The sequence below is a fragment of the Ictalurus punctatus genome, chromosome 4, assembly GCF_001660625.3.
Source record: "Ictalurus punctatus breed USDA103 chromosome 4, Coco_2.0, whole genome shotgun sequence".
In the NCBI taxonomy this organism is placed as follows: Eukaryota; Metazoa; Chordata; class Actinopteri; order Siluriformes; family Ictaluridae; genus Ictalurus; species Ictalurus punctatus.
The window spans coordinates 11,476,959-11,498,824 of record NC_071284.1 but is presented as its reverse complement, the minus strand read 5'-3'; the positions used below and the strand labels follow the sequence as shown (position 1 = coordinate 11,498,824).

At 37.6% G+C, this 21,866-nt stretch overlaps 1 protein-coding gene and 1 non-coding gene across 6 annotated transcripts in view; one reads left to right on the top strand and one right to left on the bottom strand.

Moving 5' to 3' along the window:
• Nucleotides 1-12,119: 12,119 nt before the first annotated feature.
• Nucleotides 12,120-17,069, top strand: LOC124626822 (A-kinase-interacting protein 1). The gene is made up of 5 exons (XM_047152886.2): nt 12,120-12,248; nt 12,538-12,696; nt 13,681-13,770; nt 13,853-13,993; nt 15,100-17,069. The coding sequence occupies exons 1-5, from the start codon at nt 12,207-12,209 to the stop codon at nt 15,241-15,243; spliced, it is 576 nt and encodes a 191-aa protein (XP_047008842.1). The 5' UTR covers nt 12,120-12,206; the 3' UTR covers nt 15,244-17,069.
• The window catches only part of LOC108264468 (chromosome 4 C11orf16 homolog), a 25,220-nt gene continuing 20,017 nt past the window's right edge, over nt 16,664-21,866 (bottom strand). For 3 of the 5 annotated variants that reach the window (XR_008393877.1, XR_008393878.1, XR_008393879.1), the window contains exons 7-8: nt 16,942-21,115; nt 16,664-16,751 (exon numbers count right to left, since the gene is read on the bottom strand). This is a non-coding gene — a transcript (chromosome 4 C11orf16 homolog). The remainder of the gene's footprint in view (nt 16,752-16,941; nt 21,116-21,866) is intronic. The other 2 variants (XR_008393880.1, XR_008393881.1) reach the window with 2 other exon arrangements.

Here is a 21,866-nt window from a genome sequence, read left to right as displayed (position 1 = left end):
ATGAGAGGAGAGTAACTATGAGGGGCTTCTCCTGAAAAGCTGTCTTTGGTGTGTGCCAAACATATTTGCTGTTACTGTGGCCAAACAACTCTTTTACTCATCTGTCCCAGTGGATAGGAACCTATGGCCTCTTTGACAAAAATCATGTGGCTCGCCAGGTGTCTCACCTTTCACCAACATATCATCGTTAAAAACTTAGACACGTCACTAGAGGGTAGTTTCCTGCAGAGAATGCAAATTCAGTTACAATACATGACTGTGTTACGAAACAGAGGGATAGACAGGAAGTAAGTGCAGGAGCACTGTCTTTATTAATAAATCAATTAAACAAACAAGCAAACACAGGAACGCGGTCTATACGGAATTAGCAAGAAAACATAGGACTAGAGTCGAGGCAGTAAACAGGACATGAAAACAAAGACCTCTTAACATGCTAAACTTAGAGGCTACACCGCTGCAGCTGCTGCAGCTGCAGCTGCTGCAGCTGCTGCTGCTGCTGCTGCAGCTGCTGCAGCTGCTGCTGCTGCAGCTGCTGCTGCTGCTGCTGCTGCTGCTGCTGCTGCTGCTGCTGCTGCTGCTGCTGCTGCTGCTGCTGCTCACACAGGTATCTCAACTACAAATATCGACATAGACCCGAGGGGTTTAAATACCCAACATAATTAATCTAAATCAAAGACACCTGGGTTAAATCAAGGACATCCTCAAACAGAAACTAGAACTCGGGCAAAAAGCGAATGAAAACAAAACAAAGTCATGTGACCAATCCAGAGCCGTGCCACAGTGATATCTGCTGGCCGTCCCGTAACAGACTGACTGTCAAGAGGATTCTTTTTTTTCTGACCTTTGTCTAATTGATGGGTTTTATCTCTTATTGCTCTTAATTAATTAATGTGCAATTTATTATTCTGTGCTTGCATGTTATATTGTATATTGCATTATTGTATTATTAAAATAATGCAAGTTGTGTTCAGTGTGCATTGTATTGCACATACATAACACACAGTATATAATATATACTTGTATATTCACACACTACTTTATTCTATTCTATTCAACAGTCCACAGTTCAGAAAAGAAATAAATCACTCAAACCACATGTATAGAAAATATCAATGAAGTGTAATCAATATGTCTATCAAACATTTGGATATGTTCATAGAGTGTACTCAATATGTAACCAACATTTAGAATTATTACTTAAGAGTAATCGAATAGTCAATATTAGTTTAAAAAAAACATAATCTATATGTATAATCAGTAGTTAGAATCATAATCTAAATCCATAGAACAATGTTTGATCAAGTCATATTCTGAGTGTGTATTGTGTTGGATGAACTCTGGTGTCTTACTGTACACTAATTGTTCTTCTGTATATATATATATATATATAGTAGAGTTCTGGTTATATTGATTCCTAAATACTTAAAGCCAGAGGGGCTCAGTCTGAAGGGGATATCAGATTGATTTAGTTGTAATGCCAAAGTATTAACCGGATAGCACTCACTCTTGGAAATGTTAACTTTATAACCTTAAAATGAACCAAATCTCTGGAGAAAAGAGAGAATTCCTGGTAAAGAGCGACTTGGGCTGGAAACATACAGTTATAAATCATCCGCATAAAGAGATAGCTTAAATTCCATTCCCAAACATGTTATCCCAGTGAAAGAGGGGGAGGACCTCAGATAAATTGACAAGGGCTCTATAGCTAATGCAAAAAGTAAAGGAGACAAGGGACAACCCTGTCGAGTGCCACGGGATAAAGTAAAATAAGTTGATTGCATACCATTGGTGGAGATACTAGCTTGCGGGGATGTGTACAGAAGGCGTATCCAAGAAATAAATGTATCACCCAGTCCAAATTTATGTAATACTGTAAGCAGGTAGTCCCATTCAACCCTGTCGAACGCTTTTTCAGCGTCGACTGAGATCACTACTTCGGGGGTTGTAGTGGAGCGTTTGGAGTAGATAATGTTTAAAAGGGTGCAGACATTGTAAAATAACTGACGCCCCTTCATTCATATAATTTTGAGATCTTTTTAAATCCCTTGCCAGACTCATAGGTATCCACAACCTTTTTTCTCAAGGCCTATACAAAACTCTTGAGATCTGGGCATGATGACACCACACACCTCAATAACAAAGGGAACACCAGACACTTGAGAGGGGTATAAATAAGGTCGGTTCCACCTGTACTCCCTAAGCAGTTTCTAAGCACTCGTACCCAATCTTGAACACCTGATTCTAATTTTATGGATTTGAAGGTGTGATGCAGGTAGAGGTGTACTTACTTTTTCCATGTGACTGATCTGTTTTTTTGTTCATTTAAATAGTGAAAATAACTACAAAATGTCAATTTTATGTGACATTTGATAGTGTATCACCTTTATTAATAGGTACAGTTTCAAAGAGGATGTTTGCTTGTCCAAATGTCAAAAAAGCCAACAATTTCCATGGGGTGGAATTTCCATATTTTTCACATGACTGTATATACTCTTTGGCTCCTGGCATTTTGGAAACTGCAGACTGTGTTTTATTCCTTTTTAGGTTTGACCAAATATCAACATGTTTGGAACACCACTTGTCCATTCAAATTAGTGGACCAGAACTATCTGTAATATAATGTTATTTTCTGTACCTGTAATCTGTTTTTTTTTTAACTCAGATTTTTTTTAACACAGCATAATCTAGATGTTCTGCTTTCACTGAGGCATAGTTCTTAATTGAGATAATACATCCAGAAGAAAGTTGACAGACACTGTTAAGCTTTATAGTGATGTTGGAAAATTTATTCTCACTCATTGTAGAACATGATTTTCCACTCTCTCATAGCTTTACTGATGCTATAGTTTATTCAGTACATGTTGCTTATTCTACAGTAAAATGTTTGTCGTATATATCAGCTTTATTTTCATTGGCATTTTAGTTCAGGAACCCATAAGTGCTGCATGTCCTCCTCTCATTTCTGCTATAACAACATCTATAATAAAAACAAGAATTACACAGAACTGCGTATGTCTTCAGATAAATCATACATGACTTCAATAGTTTAGTTTCTCTGGTCTGTAATGGTCTGTTTTGTGTCTCTTGATTCATTATTCCTGACACATAGCATTTGCCTTAGCCGGGCTATGTAGAACATGGGTCCAATGCAGACTCCAAAATGTGGGATAATACTGAACATCAACAGACCAGTACAGATAATCACATTTATGCTTTGTGAGCATGTTTGAATTATCAGCAGAAATGGGGCCAGACCCAGCAGTGGAAAATAGATTATAGTTGAGGGCACCAATACTGCTACAATGTTCTTTAGAGCTCGCTTCTTTACAACTGATTTATTTTGGTCCCCTTCACCTGGGACCTTTTTATGCAGCACCCACACAATGCCTAATAGACAGGCCACCATGACTATAAACAGCACATTAAAATTGATGGATAAGAAAACAGCCGTTTTAGAGAGGGTGTAGACAAAGTTGATTCCTGCCATGATGCAGGTGAGAAACCAGATGATGGCAGAACATGCAGCACGATACTCCCACTTCCCCAGGCTTATGAAGAGCACAGGGTGTACCACAGCCACATAGCGCTCCACGCACATACTGGTCAGCAGGAGTGGGCAGCCAAAGTAACTAAGGGAAGAAAAGGCATTTGAAATGCGTAGGAGTAGTCCTGAACGTTCCTGAGTGGATGAAATACTGATATCCAGTGGCAAGCCGAGGCAAAACAGTACACTAAGTAGGGCAAAATTGAGACCTAAAACCTCAGAGGGAGACAGAGTCTTTCTTTTCTTTACCAGCAGCCAGAGCAGGACTGCATTTGCTGGAAGGGCAAGTATGAGGCCAAGGATCTGAATGGTTGCACGTATTGGGCCCATCCCTCTGTTGGTACACTGAGCTATAATCTCACCAAGAGAGAGAGAATTCCATGAGACAGATGAAACATTGGCTTGCAAGGAATTGTTGGAGAGAGATTTTGCTGTTCCATTGTTTTCATTTATCATGGTGTATTCCATGAGGAGCATTCTGGATGTAGAAAGTAGGTTTCAGTTGTCATGTAATAATGCAGAGCATGTTAACAGCTACTAGTACAAGCTAAAAAGAAATCATTTGTTCCTTTTAAAAGTTTTTTTCTATTTAGACATTTGAAGCAATTATAGGCAAAAGAAAACTGAAAACAGTAATGATAAGTGTTAACTTATCCATACTGACCTTATATTGCCATGAACAAATTTGACTGTTGAGAACTCCTTGTGTCTCCATCTGTTTTTATTTCATATATAGAGTTCAATCTCTCCTTGCTGCATAATCTCTCTGCAGTGTATTTGAATATTGGCAATGGATGACTGAACAAACTTACCTATCAAATACTGTCCAAAGATTCTACGTACATTACCAAGCACCTCCCATTTTAAACAGAGATGGGCTCTAGAGCATGCAATAGTGTGACTATTATTTAGATCTCTAATTTAGCATTATATAAAAAGAGAACAGCTGTTTTTTTAAAGACAGATATGCAAAAATTATTATTTGCTAAATATCTTACAGTGCTTTGAAAAATTATTTGCTCCCATCCTGATTTCTTCTGTTTTGTCTCATACTAAATTGTTTCAGAAATTAAAACAAAATCTAAGATAAAACAAAGGCAACCCGAGTAAACACAAAATATAGTTTTTAAATGATGATGTTGTTTATTGAAGCAAAAAAGTTATCCAATACCAACTGGGCCTGTTGTATTTATTTCACCCGTATTTACTAATTCCCCAAATCTATGAAACTGCCTTCATAATGGGGTTCAGCTGGACTAGACGCAACCAGGCCTGATTACTGCAAACCCTGTTCAATCAAATCAACACTTAAATAGAACTTTTAATACAGCATGAAGTTGGTTAAAAGGTCTTACCCAGTAACACACTATGCCAAAAGTAACAGAAATTCCATAAAGGATGAGGAAGAAGGTGATTGAAATACAGCAGTCTGGGAAGGGTTACAAAGCTATTTCAAAGGCTCTGGGACTCCAAAGAACCAGAGTGAGAGCCATTATCTCCAAATGGAAAAACTCGGCACAGCAGTGAACCTTCCCAGAAGTGGCTGACCATCCAAAATTCCTTCAAGACCACAGAAACTACTCATCTAGCAAGTCACAAAAGAGCCAAGGACAACATCAAATAACTTACAGGCCTCTCTTGCATCAATAAATGTCACTGTTCATGACTCCACTATCAGAAAGACACTGGGAAAAAGTGGCATCCATGGAAGAGTGGCGAGGTGAAAACCAATGCTAACCCACAAGAATATTAAGGCTTGTCTGAATTTTGCCAAAACATGCTTGATGATCCTCAAACCTTTTGGAAAATGGCGAAAGTGGAACTGTTTGGAAGACAGGGGTCCGGTTACATCTGGCATAATATAAACACAGAATTCCACAAAAAGAACATACCTATGGTCAAGCAAGTGTGATGGTGTGGGGATGCTTTGCTGCTTCAGGGCCTGGGCAACTTGCGATATTTAAGGAAAACATGAATTCTGCTCTCTACCATAAAATCCTAAAGAAGAATGTCCGGTCTTCAGTCGGCAAATTGAAACTCAAGTGCAACTGGATTATGCAGCAAGTTGATGATCCAAAGCACAGTAGGAAGTCCTACTCCTAGAAGTAAGTGAAATACTGATCTCCAGTTATCAGAAGTGTTTGGTTGCAGTTATTACTGCTAAAGGTGGTACAACCAGATTTTAAGTTTTTATGTCAATAAAATAAAAGAAATCAATATAAACTATATTGTGTGTTTACTCAGGTTGCCTTTGTTTTCTGTTGTATTTCGTTTGAAGATCTAAAACTATTTAATATATGATCTACACAAAAAAAGAAGAAATCAGGATATAATACTTTTTCACAGCACTATAGATTATTTTAAATCCCACACCAAGCTTTAGCCTCAGAATACTAAGATATTTAAGCACTAATACTAAGCAAATTTAATACACATGATCCACCATGATGAATCTGCATATTATATGCTTATCATTGTCAGTCATCCTTAAAATATGTTTGCATGTCAAATGTTAACCTCAGACATTAAGAGACATAGTAAAATGTTTTGATCAGCAGATTAACAACTATTACAAAGCAAAAGAGATTAATGTAAATCATATGCATTGATAGTAAAAAAATTGTTCATCTACACTATACAGCCAAATGTTTGTGGACTCTTGACCATTACACCCACATGTGCTTTTTGAACGTCCCATTCCAGATTTAGTCCCCCTTTCTTGTAACCTCCACTCTACTTTCCCATAGATTTCAGAGCATTGCAATAAGGATTCACCACAAGTGCATTAGTGAGGTTGGGCCCTGATGTCAGGCGAGGAGGCCTGGGATGCAGTCAGTGTTCCAGTTCATTCTAAAGTTGTTCAGTGGGGTTGAGGTCAGGGCTTTGTGCAGAGGGGCATTGCTATGCTGGATCATGTTTGGGCCCCTTAGTTTCACTGAAGGGAAACTATAATACTACAGCAAACAAAGACATTCTATACAATTGTGTGCTTCCAACTTTTTGGCAACAGTTTGAGGAAGAACCATAAAGCATGCATGGTATCTTACTTGTCAAAAGGAATCAATCAGGAGAGAGGTATAAAATAATTTTTTTAACATTCTCTTTTGTTGTTTTCCAAAATTGGATACAAAGAATGATTCAAAATTAAAATAAAAGAATTTCTTAAACATTATATGTACTATGGAACATTGTACAGGCCACCATCAACAAGTGGAGAAATGGATCACCACGGTGACATTAACAAGAACAGGACGTCCCTCTAAAATTTATAAAAGGACAAGACAAACACTTACCAGGGAGACTGCCAAGAGACCTATGGCAACATTAAAGTAGCCGCAGGAATATCTGACAAGTACTGATTACTCTCTGCATGTGACCACAATCTCTCATATTCTTTACATGTTTCGGCTATGTAGTACAGTGGCTAGATGGAAGCCCTTTTTCACAAAAAACATCCAAGCCCAACTAAATCACCCCAGCCACATTGCAAAATGTGTCATGGTCTGTTGAGGAAAATTCCAGAAGGTATAATATTTCCAAAATTCCAAAAGGTATGTTTGGTGCAAAACAAAAGCACATCACTAAAAGAACACTATATCCACAGAGAAGCATGGTGGTGGCAGCATCGTGCTTTAGGGCTGCTTTTCTCAGCCAGAACTGGGGCTTTTATCAAGGTGGAGGGAATCATGAATAGCTAGGAATACCAGTCGATTTTAGTGCAAAAACCTTCAGGTGTCTGTTTGTAAGTTGACGATGAAAAGGAATTTCACCTTTCAGCACGACAATGACCTAAAGCGTTCATCCAAATACACAAAGGAATGGCTTAACCAACAGAAGATCAATGTTTTTGAATGATCTAGCGAGAGCCCAGACCTGAATCCAACTTAAAATCTGTGGGGTGACCTGAAGCAAGCTGTGCATAGGAGATGCACAATTTGATGGATCTAGAATGTTTTTGAAAGAAATAGTGGGAAAACATTGCCAAGTCAAGATGTGCCATGCTGACAGACTCTTTCCCAAAAAGACTGAGTGGTGTAATAAAGTCAAAACGTGCTTCAACGAAGTATTAGTTCAGGGGTGTGCACAATAACTATTTTATTGTGACCTTTTATTTTTCTTATTATTCCCTAAAATGTTTCTGATTGACTGGCACCCTGTCCAGGGTGTACCCCGCTTTGTGCCCGATGCTCCCAGGGATAGGCCCCAGGTTCCCCTGCGACCCTGAAAAGGAGTAAGCGGTTGAAGATGGATGGATGGATGGATGGATGGATGGATGTTTCTGATTGTTTTCCACTTAATTTTTATATGTTATAATTTCACATTGACGATGGAAAACGGTCTGACATGATTTATCTTAGTTTTTTAATTATCACAAAAATGTGCCATTTTAACAGAGGTGTGTAGACTTTTTATATCCACTGTATTTTCCTTTTTGTTTGACCTAAATATTTGCCTGGTCCTGTACCTACTTTTGTACAAAGAGTCAAATGTATCAGTGCTGTTATACTAAATATTAGCAGTCTTGAAACACTGCTTGTCCAATCAAATTAGTGGACCAGAACTAACATTATTGTACAATGTGTTATTTGCTGTACCTGAATTTTATTTATTTATTTATTTTTGGTTAAACACAGCACGATATATGCTTTCAGGCATAGTTCTTAATTGAGGTGATACTTCCAAAAAGGTTAAGTGGGGTTGACCTGAAAAGGCTTGTAGAAAATAGTCGGAGTATCCTATATGATTCTTCAAGTTCATACGTTTTGCGATTCTTGGTTTGTCAAATCATGATAAGATGGGGGTTCAAATCTAGTAATTTAGTTAAGATACACTGTCTCAAGTCACGGGCTCTAGCTTCCAATGCATCACAAGTTACATAAGAATAATTAGCAGAATACTTTATCTGAAACTCAGACGATATCAGGATATTTGCAAATCACCAAGCCTGTTTTGAAGTCATATATACTAACTTTAAATTGCTTGTATAATTATCATATATTTGATCATCATAAATCTGCTTTGATTAACAATATGTTAACATTGCACAAATGCACAAACATCCCTTGTTTGGTGCACAGGTTTTACCAGTGTATAGTAGATATGTAAAACATAGTCCATGGCCAGATTTTTTTCCACTGTGGACTGAGTGTTTTAATTTCGGTGGCTTGTTAAGGAAACAGTAACTCAAAATTGTTCAGTAAAAAGTAACGTTTTAATTTGAATAATATTTATTTGGTTACCAAAGTCAACCATAAAAATAGTACAACACATAGACAACATATCTCAACTTTATAATGTTTTCGTTAGATTATACGATATTATTTTAAAATTATTCAGAATTTCTCACTGTATGTCATTAAAGAAACTGTCAAAAATATAATGCAGGGGAACCAAAAGTACATAAAAGCACATTCAGCATGTTTTGTCAGAAGCACAGACAACAGGGAAAACAATAACCAGATACAAATGGCAACACTGGTCCTTTTTATTTTATTATTTTAGGATTGCTAAAGGTCCATATTTTTTTAAAGTTTTCATTGCATATTGGACACTTAAGGTGGCTTAGTGTATTCCCACTTCCTGCCCAGTGTTTCTATGACAAGCTCTAGATCAATTGTGGTCCTGCCCTGGATAAAGTGGATACTGAAGAAAAATGAATATATGTACAATATATGGACAAATTAGTTACAATTGTCCAGGACAATCAAGAAAAAGCAGGATGTTTAACAGATATGTTTTTTTTTTTTTATCAAGCAGACAGATATCTCATATACCCAGTCTATTTTTTGCCAAGTAATGCTCACCTGACTTAATATACTGTATAACCTATTCTGAATAGGTAGTAACTTGTGTAATCTCAGGACAGGATTGTTCCCTCTTTCATAGCTTTACTGATGTTATAATCTATTCAGTACATGTTGCTTACTCTATAGTAAAATGTTTGTGTCATATATATCAGCTTTATTTTTGTTCCCATTTGTGTTCAGGAACCCATAAGTGCTGCATGTCCTCCACTCATTACTGCTATAACATCAACAACAACAACAACAACAACAACAATAAAAACAACAATTACACACAATTACAGTTTTCAGACAAATCATATTCAGTAGTTTAGTTTCTCTGGTCTGTAATGGTCTCTTTTGTGTTTCTTGATTTATTATTGTTGCCACAGAGCATTTGCCTTAGCAAATAACATAAGGGTATTTGTGCCTTCTTGTGAGCATACTTGGATTATCAACAGAAAAGGGTCCAGACCCAGCAGTGGCAAATAGATAAAGGTTGAGGGCACCAATACTGCTACAATGTTCTTTAGAGCTCACTTCTTTACAACTGAATTATTTTGGTCCCCTTCACAATAGGGCCTTTTTATGTAGCACTCACACAATGCCATATTAATAATGATGGATAAAATAACAGCTGTTCTAGAGAGGGTGTAGACAAAGGTGACTCCTGCCATGATGCAGGTGAGAAACCAGATGATGGCAGAACATACCCACTTCCCCAGGCTTATGAAGAGCACAGGGTGTGCCACAACCACATAGCACTCCAAGCACATACTGGTCAGCAGGATTGGGCAACCGAAGTACCTGAGGGTGGCAAAGGTCTGTGAGATACGCAGGAATAGTCGTGAATGATTGTTTGTTGATATTACTATATCAAATGGAAGGTTGAGGCAAAACAGCACAATGAGCACAGCCATGTTGAGACCTACAACCTCAGAGGGTGACAGATTCTTTCTGTTCTTTACCAGCAGCCAGAGCAGGACTGCATTTGCTGGAAGGGCAAGTACGAGGACAAGGATCTGGATGGGTACATGCATTGGGGCATTCCCATTTCTGTTACACTGAGTTATAATCTCACCTAGAGAGAGAGAATTCCATGAGACAGATGAAACATTGGTTTGAAAGGAATTGTTGGAAAGAGATATTGTTGTTTCATTGCTTTCATTTGGCATGGTGTACTCCTTCATGAGCATTCTGGATGTAGAAGGCAGGTTTCAGTTATCATGCAAAAATGCATCACCAATGCAGTAAATTAAATGGAGGAAATATTTTTTGCCTTTTTATTTGATATATATATATATATATATATATATATATATATATATATATATATATATATATATATATATATATATATATATATACACACACTACAATTGATCCATTTGAAGGAATGAAAGGCAAAAGAAAATTGAAGACAATTCTAATAAGTAATGTACTGATCTTATACTACAGTGTAAACATTTGATTGTTGTGCACTCCTTGTGTCTCCTTCTGTTTTTATTTCATGCATAGTGTTCAATCTCCACAGAATCTCTCTCAAGGTATTTGAATATTAGCAGTGGATGACTAAACAAACTTACCTATCAAATGCAAACCAGAGATACCATACCCAAATTACCAAACACCTCCCATTTTAAATAGAGATGGGCTCTGGAGCCTCCTTTAAAAAAAATCAAACCAAAAAAAACAACAAAACAAAACAAACAACAAAACAGACACACAAAATTAATTCTTTGTTTAATTCCAGTAACTTATTTGCAACTTATCATAACAATAAACAAAGCCATAGACAATGACATTATTAAAAAAAAAACATACAAATAAAAATGTAAGGTCATAATTTCTTGTGAATCAGCTTTAAATGATACAGGACCAACATTTTAGACATCCCCTGTTGGTATGCTTCACACTTTCTTTATGGTCTGGAAAAAAGAAAAGAAAAAGAAAATAAACAATATAGAAAATCTAGAAGACAAGGGAAAAACACAATTCACTGACTGGCACTCATTTTATACAAATTATATTCACCAAGAAGAATCTACATATTACTTAATTGTAAGTCATCCATAATGGATTTTTGCATGTCAAATGTTAACATCAGACATTAAGAGTCATGACAAAAATGTTTTTGATCATCAAATTTATGACTATTACAAAGCACAAGAGGTTGTATTAATAATAAGTATTAATAATACAAAAGATTATCATCTGGCCTCAATTTATATTTTCTTTTAGATTAGGTTAGGGCAGAAAAGCATGTTTCATAAATCTCCTAATGAATATATTATCTGCCAAACACTGAACACTACCTTACCCCCTCCCCCCCACCACACACACACACACACACACACACACAATTCTTCTACTTCTTCTTCTTCTTATTATTCTTATTATTATTAGCATTATTATTATTAGCATTATTATTTTTAACATGTGAGTGTTCACCTCGTGTACCCTACCCCAATTTTGGAACCACTGTTCTACAGCAAGGCATGTATATGTGGTTATATACTGTACATCTCCTGTCGAAATGAGCAGCTATTAACCAACAGGAGGAGACAAATTCCATGTCTGTAGCGATTGTATTACACTGTTGGACAAAATAGGCTACACTGGTTAACTTTCAGACCAGTATATATAATGATGTAGATAAATATTGCCCATGTTTTAAAAAATCCTGGCAAAAAATAAATAATGTACAAAACATAACTACTGCATATCTTAGGTTACGTTATCCCCCATAACAGATAATGGACTACATTTCCCAACAACACCTGGGAGAGGAAGAAAAACTTCACGATTCGCTTTCATTTACACGCCCAGAAGATCTGAACTAATGATACTGCTGTAACAACAATGTCGGACAGCGGTGAATGTTCACAGGAATTAGAAATAACAGGAAAGCATCTCGTGTTGTAAGTTTTAACTTTTAGAAGTTTCGCCTTGCATGGCTCGATTCAGAAAAGGCTCTGCAGATTTGATTAACGTTAATGCCAGTGAATGTTTTGCACGTCTACGTTCAACAGTACACACCCATGTACTAAATGATCAACTGTGGTGGTGTAATTTCGCATATTATTCAGATTAGAACTGATTTGGGATGTAGCCTGAAACTTTTAGCAGGTGGATTGTGACTTGTGATCGATAACGAGCTGTGTTTGTCCGCGTGATATTTATTAATGTAACTCTCTCATGCACGTGCAGCCTGTGATCATGGCAGGTCGGTGTTGGCTGGACGCTTCACTTGATCGTTCGTCTAAACTCGGACTTGAGGTGTTGCAGAGAGCCAAAAGACGGTCGGAATCCTTGAAGAATGTCGGATCATCTCACCGAGATGATTCCTGCACCGAGAAACACACGGAGGTACAGTCTTCTAAAACTGGAATGGTTTTCAAATGGAATGCATTTAGACGATTATTATTGTCAGTGTGCTGCATAAATAAATCAATAAAAATTGACATGGAAATAACCAACATCCATCAGTAACCACTTTATCCTGATCAGGGTTGTGGAGGATCAGGCCCATCATAGGGCACCATGCACGCACACACACCTATTGCAATTTAGTGTAGCCAACCTGAATTTTCTTGTATAGTGGGATGAAACCGAGTTGAATACATGGACACAAGAACATGTAAAACTCCACACATGAACTCCACACATGAACTAGGGATCCTGGAGCAATGCTACCTGCTGTGCCACTGTGCTGCCCATAACCAATATTCACCTGGTTTGTTCAAGGGGTATCCAAACTTCTCTGCAAATGGGCACTGTGGCTGCAGGGTTTTGTTCCAACCAATTAGCAGCCACACCTAATTTCACCAGGTGATCTAAGCCTTTCATCTTGATTGTCTGATGCTTGGTCAGAACGAAAACCTGTGGTCCTTTGTGCCTAAGATTGGACACCCCTGGTTTATTTAGTTATTTTAGTCATGGTGTTTTAACCCCTTTATTGGCCTTAACTACTTAAGTCATATGTTGTAAACAAATGAGAAGTGCTGGATGATCAAAAAAAAAATTTGATTTGAGCAATAAAGTTTCTCAGAGTAGTGGTAGCTCAGCAAAAAGTCCTGCCATTACTGGGTAACACCTGATGAGTTGTCCTGAGCGTGGTGAAGGCCCAGGGCACCAGTTGACATGGAATAGCCCTACTACCCTACTAAAATATTTTGTGAGTGAACTGCCCAAGAGCCACTGATAACCAATCAACTTCTGTAGTTAACCTTTGCTCTGATTCAAACTTCCTTCAAAGTTCAAATGGGAAAACATTTTGTCCATGTACATGCGATACCTGTATTTGCAATGATGACAACAGCAATAGTTAAATCTAACTTTGTTTATTCAAAGGATCTGGAACATCCTACTGCCCATATGACCTTGGATAATGCTTTTGCAAAAATAATGGAGTGCATGTCTGAAACCAGCAATCAATGCAAGGTAGAGCCTGATGCTAATTATTTCTCTTTATTCATTCTGCCTTTCTGCTACTAGACTTGCTGAGCATGTGTTTTCCACACAGAGGTTTTACAGGTCTGCAAGTGCAGCAGAGCTTTGTGAACAAGAGCGAACCCATGTGTGTCGCTTTCATGCTAAGCAGCTTCTACAGACTTCAAGGCAAATTCAAACCACTACCATAACCTCCAAAAGGGCTCATTACACTGTAAGCAATTCCCACATACAGTGAAGGGAAATACGTATTCAGATTTTTTTATTTATTTAATATACTTCCAGTGGATATATCCACTTCAAATGTACTCACACAAAGTTTTTTGACTTTGTACTTATAAATAAAACCAAAAAGGTATACATTTATAAGCATAACTGAACATAGTATGTTTCTAAAACAAGGGGGAGTATTCAGACACCACAAATTACCAGCATTAGAAAGTTGTTGGCAGTTACAGCTTTGAGACGTCTACAGTAAATCCAAACATGATGAGCTGAATTATAAACAGTTCCTGTTTGTTTTATTCTTGACTGTTCTGAAAGAGTTCTAATTTGATTAAATGCATTTAGGTGCACATCTCAGTGCTTCTTTTTTAGCAGAGGATTTGTGTGTGTGGTGCAGGAACAGAGATGACTGAGATGCATTGCTTATTATTCCCTCTGTTGTTCCTGCTACTTTCAGGTTGTCCTGCAACTCTTTTTGAGTGACTGCTATTACTGTCCATATCATTAGTCTGAGAGTGCATTTTGAAATCTTGTGTCCGCACCTGTCCGGAGACGATTAGTTTTGGTTCCATGAATGTTCCTTCCACCTGTATATTATCTAACCAGTTGTATGAACAGGGATGTTTAAGGTTGACAGGGATGTCCATTCGAATGATGTTCAATAATGTCTCTGAGAACTTTAGGAAGCTCCTTCATGTTTACCATGATTGCAGCTTGTTGTGTGAAATCTTCCAAAGGATGTCTCTCTTTATATGACACCAAGTGCAATTTGCATGAGAGCATTTTTTTGCAGCATTTATAAGGTCATCTTTATGTAACCTTTACATATACACATGCCGCGCATATATAATATTACATATACTATTTGATATAGTGTCTGAATACTTTTCCCTGTTGATTTTTGTTTCTTGAAAAATATTTTGAAGTGGATGTATGCACTGGGCATTTATTTAATAACAAAAACTAAAGTGTCTGAATACTTATTTCATTCATTGTATATTAAAAAAAAAAAAAAAACCCTCTAATTTGACTTCTTATTTGTAGAAGTCTCATGGAATAATAACTTTAAGTGTACTTGTTTCAATGTTATTAAAGGCTTTGTCTGAGCCAGAGGATTTCTTGATTGAAGTGTCTCCAGGCACTTATGCCATCACAGCAGGAATGCAGGATGCTGGCCCACAGACCCGAGTGGTGCACATCAGTGCAGGGGAGAGTATGAGACTCACATTCAACCTCTGACCTCAAGCTACTATCCTCAGGGTTTGACAAAATGTTTCCAAATACATCATAAAAAAAGTCTCCTTTCATTGCACTAAAATGAAATTCTTCACAACTGAATTTAATTTCATTATATTAAACATAATTTGGTGCACTTAATGTAATGTAAAATGTGCCTTAATGTAATGTGTACATGTACTACTCCAGGGTATTTTTATAAACAGTACTGAATTTTAACGGTTATGATAAAATTATGTGCAATAGAACTTTTGATTTATTTTGTGAAGTTTTGATGCTGAAATAAAGAATTTTTTAAGATATCGAAAGTATTTTGCTGGGAGTTAATGCAGGAGTTACATTTCCTCTTTCAGTTCATAGCTGTTGTTTCAGTTTTAATATTTAGTAATGAACTGTTCATGTATTCAATACGTTCATTTAAAAAAAAAAATGGATTTGTGTTTGCAGTGAGCAAACACGAGTCCATAAATTAATTATTCAATTATAAATAAATAAATCGATGCCAATGGGCCGGTCTGTGCATAGCCATAAGCAAATGCCTCAGCTGACAGAAACTTAAGAGGGAAAGGATGTTTATTTTTTCAGAGGATGAAAACTGGCTTAAAAACTGGTGGGTTCTGTTTCCCACTGCATCTTCTTTTAACACTGCACAACACTTCCAGCAAGTGAGCCAAGACAAATAAAACAATTTAAAAATAGGTTTCCGTGTGGCGTACTTGGTATTCATGATCACATAAATACAGTGTTGATTTTTTTCTATCTTCCATTTTCATGTCACACCATTGTCTTTACATTTTATTTAATTTATATTTTGTGTAATTCGTCTCTAGATTTTGACCTTTAAGGTGTTGTTAGACTGCTGAATATTTTCTGCTAGCATAGACGTGAGTCAAAATAACTTTCACCTCAGGCATTCTACCTTTTCTTTCACTGTTCATTTTGTGTTTCCAGCCCTATCTGAGTTTGACCTTTTATGTTTTTTGGGTGAGTTTTGTGGGTGTCTCTAAATGCAAATGATCTGTGTCCTGGTCACTAGATAGCATTGCTGAGAGTTTAAATTGAATACAACAATGCATCATATTTAAAAAATTATATAAAATTAGAAATTTGATAATTTTATTGTTGTTTGAGATCTTTTATCATGTTATCATTTAAAGAATATTCAAAAACTATAATCAAGAGTTACATCCCTAGTAAATCTCATTTGCAGCTTGTGCAAATGTCATATCAAATGTTTTTTGAGGTTACTGAGCTATTTAAGGAGCTTTATGATCTTGGTTCAGCTGAAATTTTCTTTACTGCAAAAGCCAATGGAGATGGTGCTTCAGAAAGTGGTTTTTGTACAGTCCAGCCAAATACCTCTCTTACTGTTATACCTCTTCTTACTGAATGTGGAACCATTTCAAATAATGAACTGTGATTTGTGGATGCAAAACTGGATGAGGAATATCCAGAATCACTGTTTATTCCAAAGCAAGAATGACCTGGATTTGGAGGCTTAGTTACTTGCCCTAAGAAACAGAAAAACATAATTAATTGTATTTAAATATATAATTGCATACAAACAACATGGAAACAATTTTAACATTGAAAGACAATGACCTTAGCAGAAATGAATTGGATGTGTGTGTTGTTCTTATGGACTTATGGATCTTTGGATCTCTGAAACCAGAGATGGCCTGTGATCAGGCAGACAGTTACCTGTTTTTTTGTGGTGTGGCTCTGGGGATCCTCTTCTCCAGCACCTCCAGGCTGGTCTACTCTGTGGCTCAGTATGGGACTTATTCAGGTATGAGATCTCCGTTCACTGAGCAGCTCACCAGTCCTGGTGTGGAATTTAACTTTTCATTTGTAACTTCTTCCTCGTTTTCGCTTGAGTCTGAAGAAGACAAATCAGTCTTCATCTCCTGAGAAGCTGTCAGCTCAATTACTTGGTCAGGTTTAATCTCATGTGCCTTCCATTGATTGTCCCTAAGAAGGTTTTGATTAGAGAGGGGACAGTTCTTGATTGAGTGAAGGTACATTGAGGGAGTTGTTGGAAGACAGTGATTTATGTGATTTATGCAGCAGACTGGTGACCAGTTAATGTGACTACAGTGGCTGTGGTTTAAGCAGCCTGGTCTGAGCACATTAGGCTGCAGTTCCCTGATTATTTGCTCATGGTGAGAAGCAGGTATCCACACAGCCAGGTCTTTTCGAACGTGCAGTCTGATTCCATTCCAAAACAGCACCACTAGACCATCTCCCATTCCACCTGACACAAAACAACCACATGTATTCCACTGCAGAAAGTGATTTGAGTAGTTCAATTAAAAGATTTTATTTGGACCCCCTCAAACCTTGGCCTTAGCCTTCACTGAATCTCTTACTTCCATGCCTGAAACAACTCTGCCAGGACCATATCTGCTCATCTGAAATTCCCAAGGAGCTAATACCGTGTCTCCTGGTACTATACTGTGCTTATGTGCCTGTGTTATATTCACCATGTCAGGTTGACATGTTAACTGAGGTGATATGATTTCCATCATGGTGTCATCTTTGGGCAAACATTGATCAAATGTCACCTTAAAGAGTCCTCCCCTGTCCTAGGGTAAACAAAATATTTATGTTGTGATCACACATGACACTTAAAGGTATTGAGAACTTTTCAAACTTTTGTTTTACCTGTAGCTGGTGTACAATTGTCCCCAAGTAGTAGAATCCATCTACCTCTCTTCTTGCTAACACACGGCAACCTGGAAATAACTCAGCACCTCTTGCTACCTTCCCTAAAACACACGATGTCACACTAAAGGGGTTTCCCATGGAACACCTGGAAGACATCAATTTTTCCAATTTACTTAAATCTCTTTTTCCTTAGATGCTAATACTTGTTGGAACCCCTTACCCCCTAATCTTCAGGACTTTAATATAGAGGGCATACCAGTATGGTGAGATGCAGACTGCATGAAATGGTTTGTAGTAGGAGACCAATGTTGAATCTGGTGTTCTGATGAGTGCAACAGGGCTAGCTGTTATTAATGAAAACATATTAATAATGATGCACAGGATTTAGGATACCTTTTCTCTAAGACATAAACTGAAATGTGTAAGGAATAAAACATGACATGTTTTACATGACGTGTTGTTACAGGAAAATGATCAATGATGGGATGATGTGATGATTCCAACAACAGCATGTTCTGAAGTGTTTAATTCCTCCTGTACCACAGCAATTTGCCAATTAAATTTGTTAATGATTTTTAAATGTTTATAGTTGCATTTAATGTTGTGGAACATCTGTGAGACAAGTTATAAGATATAAAACAGTCATTCCCTCGACCAGCCTCTCTCTTTCCTCTTTCTTGAAGTTAATAAGACAAAAGCTTGTCATGTTACTGAGAAACTGGAAAGAGTAAACTCCTCTGTCCTTGAAAACTTTCTGCTAGAAGGCCTTGACACTGGAGACTCCTTTCCATCCATATTCTGTACCACTTATCCTACACAGATTCAGAGCCTATCCAGGGGTACTAGGTGGGGTACACCCTGGACAGGGTGCCAACCCATCGTAGGGCACAATCACACACACTCATTCATATGATGAGATGCCAATCAGTCTAAAACGCATGTCTTTGGACTGGGAGGAAACCTTTGAAGCACGGAGAGAACGTGCAAACCATTAAATCACCATGCCCGAGACTCCCTTCATGAATTTTAAATAAACATCTCCCCACAGAAACCTTCACCTTATCAATGATTATATGTCGTTCTTTGTTAAATAACAAAACCTTTTCAATCTGTTTATCATTAGGCTTAGAATCAGTGGGTCATCAGCCATACTGTAAATTAGCAGTAAATGAGCTGTGCTGTTACAGAAAAATAATCAAAACCTTTTGACAAATCAGAGAAATCAACGGCGCTGTGGTATAAATGTATATAACATACAGTGCCCTCTACTAATATTTGCACCCTTGATAAATATGAGCAAAGAAGGCTATGAAAATTTGTCTTTATTGTTTAACCTTTTGATCTTTTATTCAAAAAATGTAGAAAAATACTCTGCTTTCATGGATATCAAAAATTGCAAACACAACACAGGTTTATAAAAAAGAATCTTGGTTAAATATAGGTGTGCAACAATTATTGGCACCCCTGTTAATTCATATGAGAGAAGTATATTCCAATTGACATTATACATATTTTAGTACACCTGGGTGACTAGGAACAGGAAATTGTTCAACCATGACTTCCTGTTTCTCAGGGGTATAAATATGAGGTGACACATAGGCCAAAATCCTTTAGTCATTCATAACAATGGGTAAGACCAAGGAATATAGCTGTGAAATGTGACAAAAGGTTGTTGAGCTTCACAAAATGGGATGTGTCTATAAGAAAATAGCACAAGCATGGAAAATGCCCACTGCCACCATCAGAGCAAAAATTAAGAAGTTCCAGTCAACTGGAAATGTTATGAATCAACCTGGAATCGGACGTGAGTCTATATGATCTCAGTGCACTGTGAAGAGGATGGTTCAAATGGCCAAAAAATCTCCAAGGATCACAGCCGGAGAATTGCAGAAGTTAGTTCCATCTTGGGGACAGAAAGTCTCCAAAACTACAATCCGAAGTCACCTACATCACAAGTTGTTTGGAAGGGTTTCAAGAAAAAACCTCTACTCTCATCCAAAACAAATTCTACCATCTTGAGTTTGCAAGACACTACTGGAACTTCAAATGGGATCGGGTTCTATGGTCAGATTAAACTTTTTGGCAATAAACACCAGAGGTGATTTTGGTGCACACAGAGAGGTAGCCATAAGGAAAAGTACCTCATGCCCACAGTTAAATATGGTGGTGGCTCTTTAATGTTTTAAGGCTGTTTTTCTGCCAGAGGACCTGGACATTTTGTTAGGAAAAATGGCATCATGGATTCTATCAAAGATCAGTGAATATTAAATGAAAACCTGACTTTCTCTGCCAGAAAGATTAAATGGGCCATGGTTGGATCTTCCAGCATGCAAAATATACATGAATGTCAACACAAAAATCGTTTTGTGAAAATCAAGGTCCTGCCATATCCATCCCAGTCCCCTGACTTGAAACCCATAGAAAACCTGTGGGGTGAACTGAAGAGGATAGTCCACCAGTGTGGGCCTCAAAATTTTAATGATCTGGAGAATGTGTATGGAGGAATGGTCTCAGATCCCTTGCCATGTATTTTCCAACCTCGTCAGGCATTTTAGGAGAAGACTCAGAGCTGTTATCTTGGCAAAGTAAGGTAGCACAAAGTATTGACAAAGTTTTTTTTTTTTTTTTTTTTTTTTTTTTTAAATATAAACCTGTGTTTCGTTTTCAATTGTTTGATATCCATGAGAGCAGAGTATTTTGTGACTTTTTTTTAATAAATCAAAAGTTTAACAGTAAAGACAAATTTTCCACAGTCTTCTTTGCTCATATTTACCAAGGGTGCCAGTATTAGTGGTGGGCACTGTACAATGGGTGATATAGTTCCTATCCTACTACTGACCAAGGGGTTCACCTGCTCAGCTGGGGCATTAGAGTTTAGAGACAGCCTGTAGCAACTCCCTTTAGTGGCAGAGGTCAAGCATTTTAGGAAATCCAAAATGTCCCTGTCCAAATCCTGCTTTTCTGATACATGAAATGTGTGCACAGGGCATGCTGTAAATGTAGATAGAGAATTCAGGCAATTCTCCAGGTTGTCTGGGAGGCTGTTTGTCACTAGGTGGACAGACTGACAGGCAGGATCAGAAAATGCTGTAATGAGTGCTGTAAGGAGATCATTTCCAGGGCTTGTCCTGAGAGAATGGATCCAGCTGAAGGCCTGGTACACTGTATCAGGTGCACAAGGAATCATGTGCTCAGACAAGGATGTTATCTAGGGAGATACATATAGGGGTGGTTAGATAATGTGTCGAGTACTGCTTTGTCTAAGAGTTGTCTGTGTATTTTACTCATATTGCCTGCAAACGCCAAATGCTTGATATATGTACAGTGGGGTCCAAAAGTCTATTTTGCATTCTTTTCTAAATGAAAACAGTTTACAGTATTGACAACAAACTGAAATGTAGAATCTCTGAAATTTTTACATGAATTTCCTTGTATTTGGTTTGTCCCCTTTTTGCGTTAATGACAGTGTGCACTAGAGCTCACTTGGATTCCACAAGTTTGTGCAAAACCTTATGATCCTTATGGCACACGGCATGGGACACCCTAGACAGGGTGCCAATCCACTGCAGGGCACAATCACACACCTACATTCATGCCCATTTACATCCTACTGACAATTTAGAAATGCCAATCAGCCTACAATACACGTCTTTGGACTGTCAGAGGAAATTGTAATACCCAGAGGAAACCCCCAAAGCATGGGGAGAACATGGAAGCTCTGTGCACACAGGGCGGAGGAGGGAATTGAACCCACAACCCTGGAGGTGCGAGGCAAAAGTTCTAACCATTACGCCACTGTTCCCCCTAGTGCAGAATTTGGAGCATTTACTTTCTTTGTCATGTCATTTCATTCATATATATAATATATATATATAAATGGGTTAAAAAAAAAACAACAACTCAGATTTTCAATGTGGTGTCCGAGATTTGGAACCCCCTTGTGTATTTTGTAATTTTTG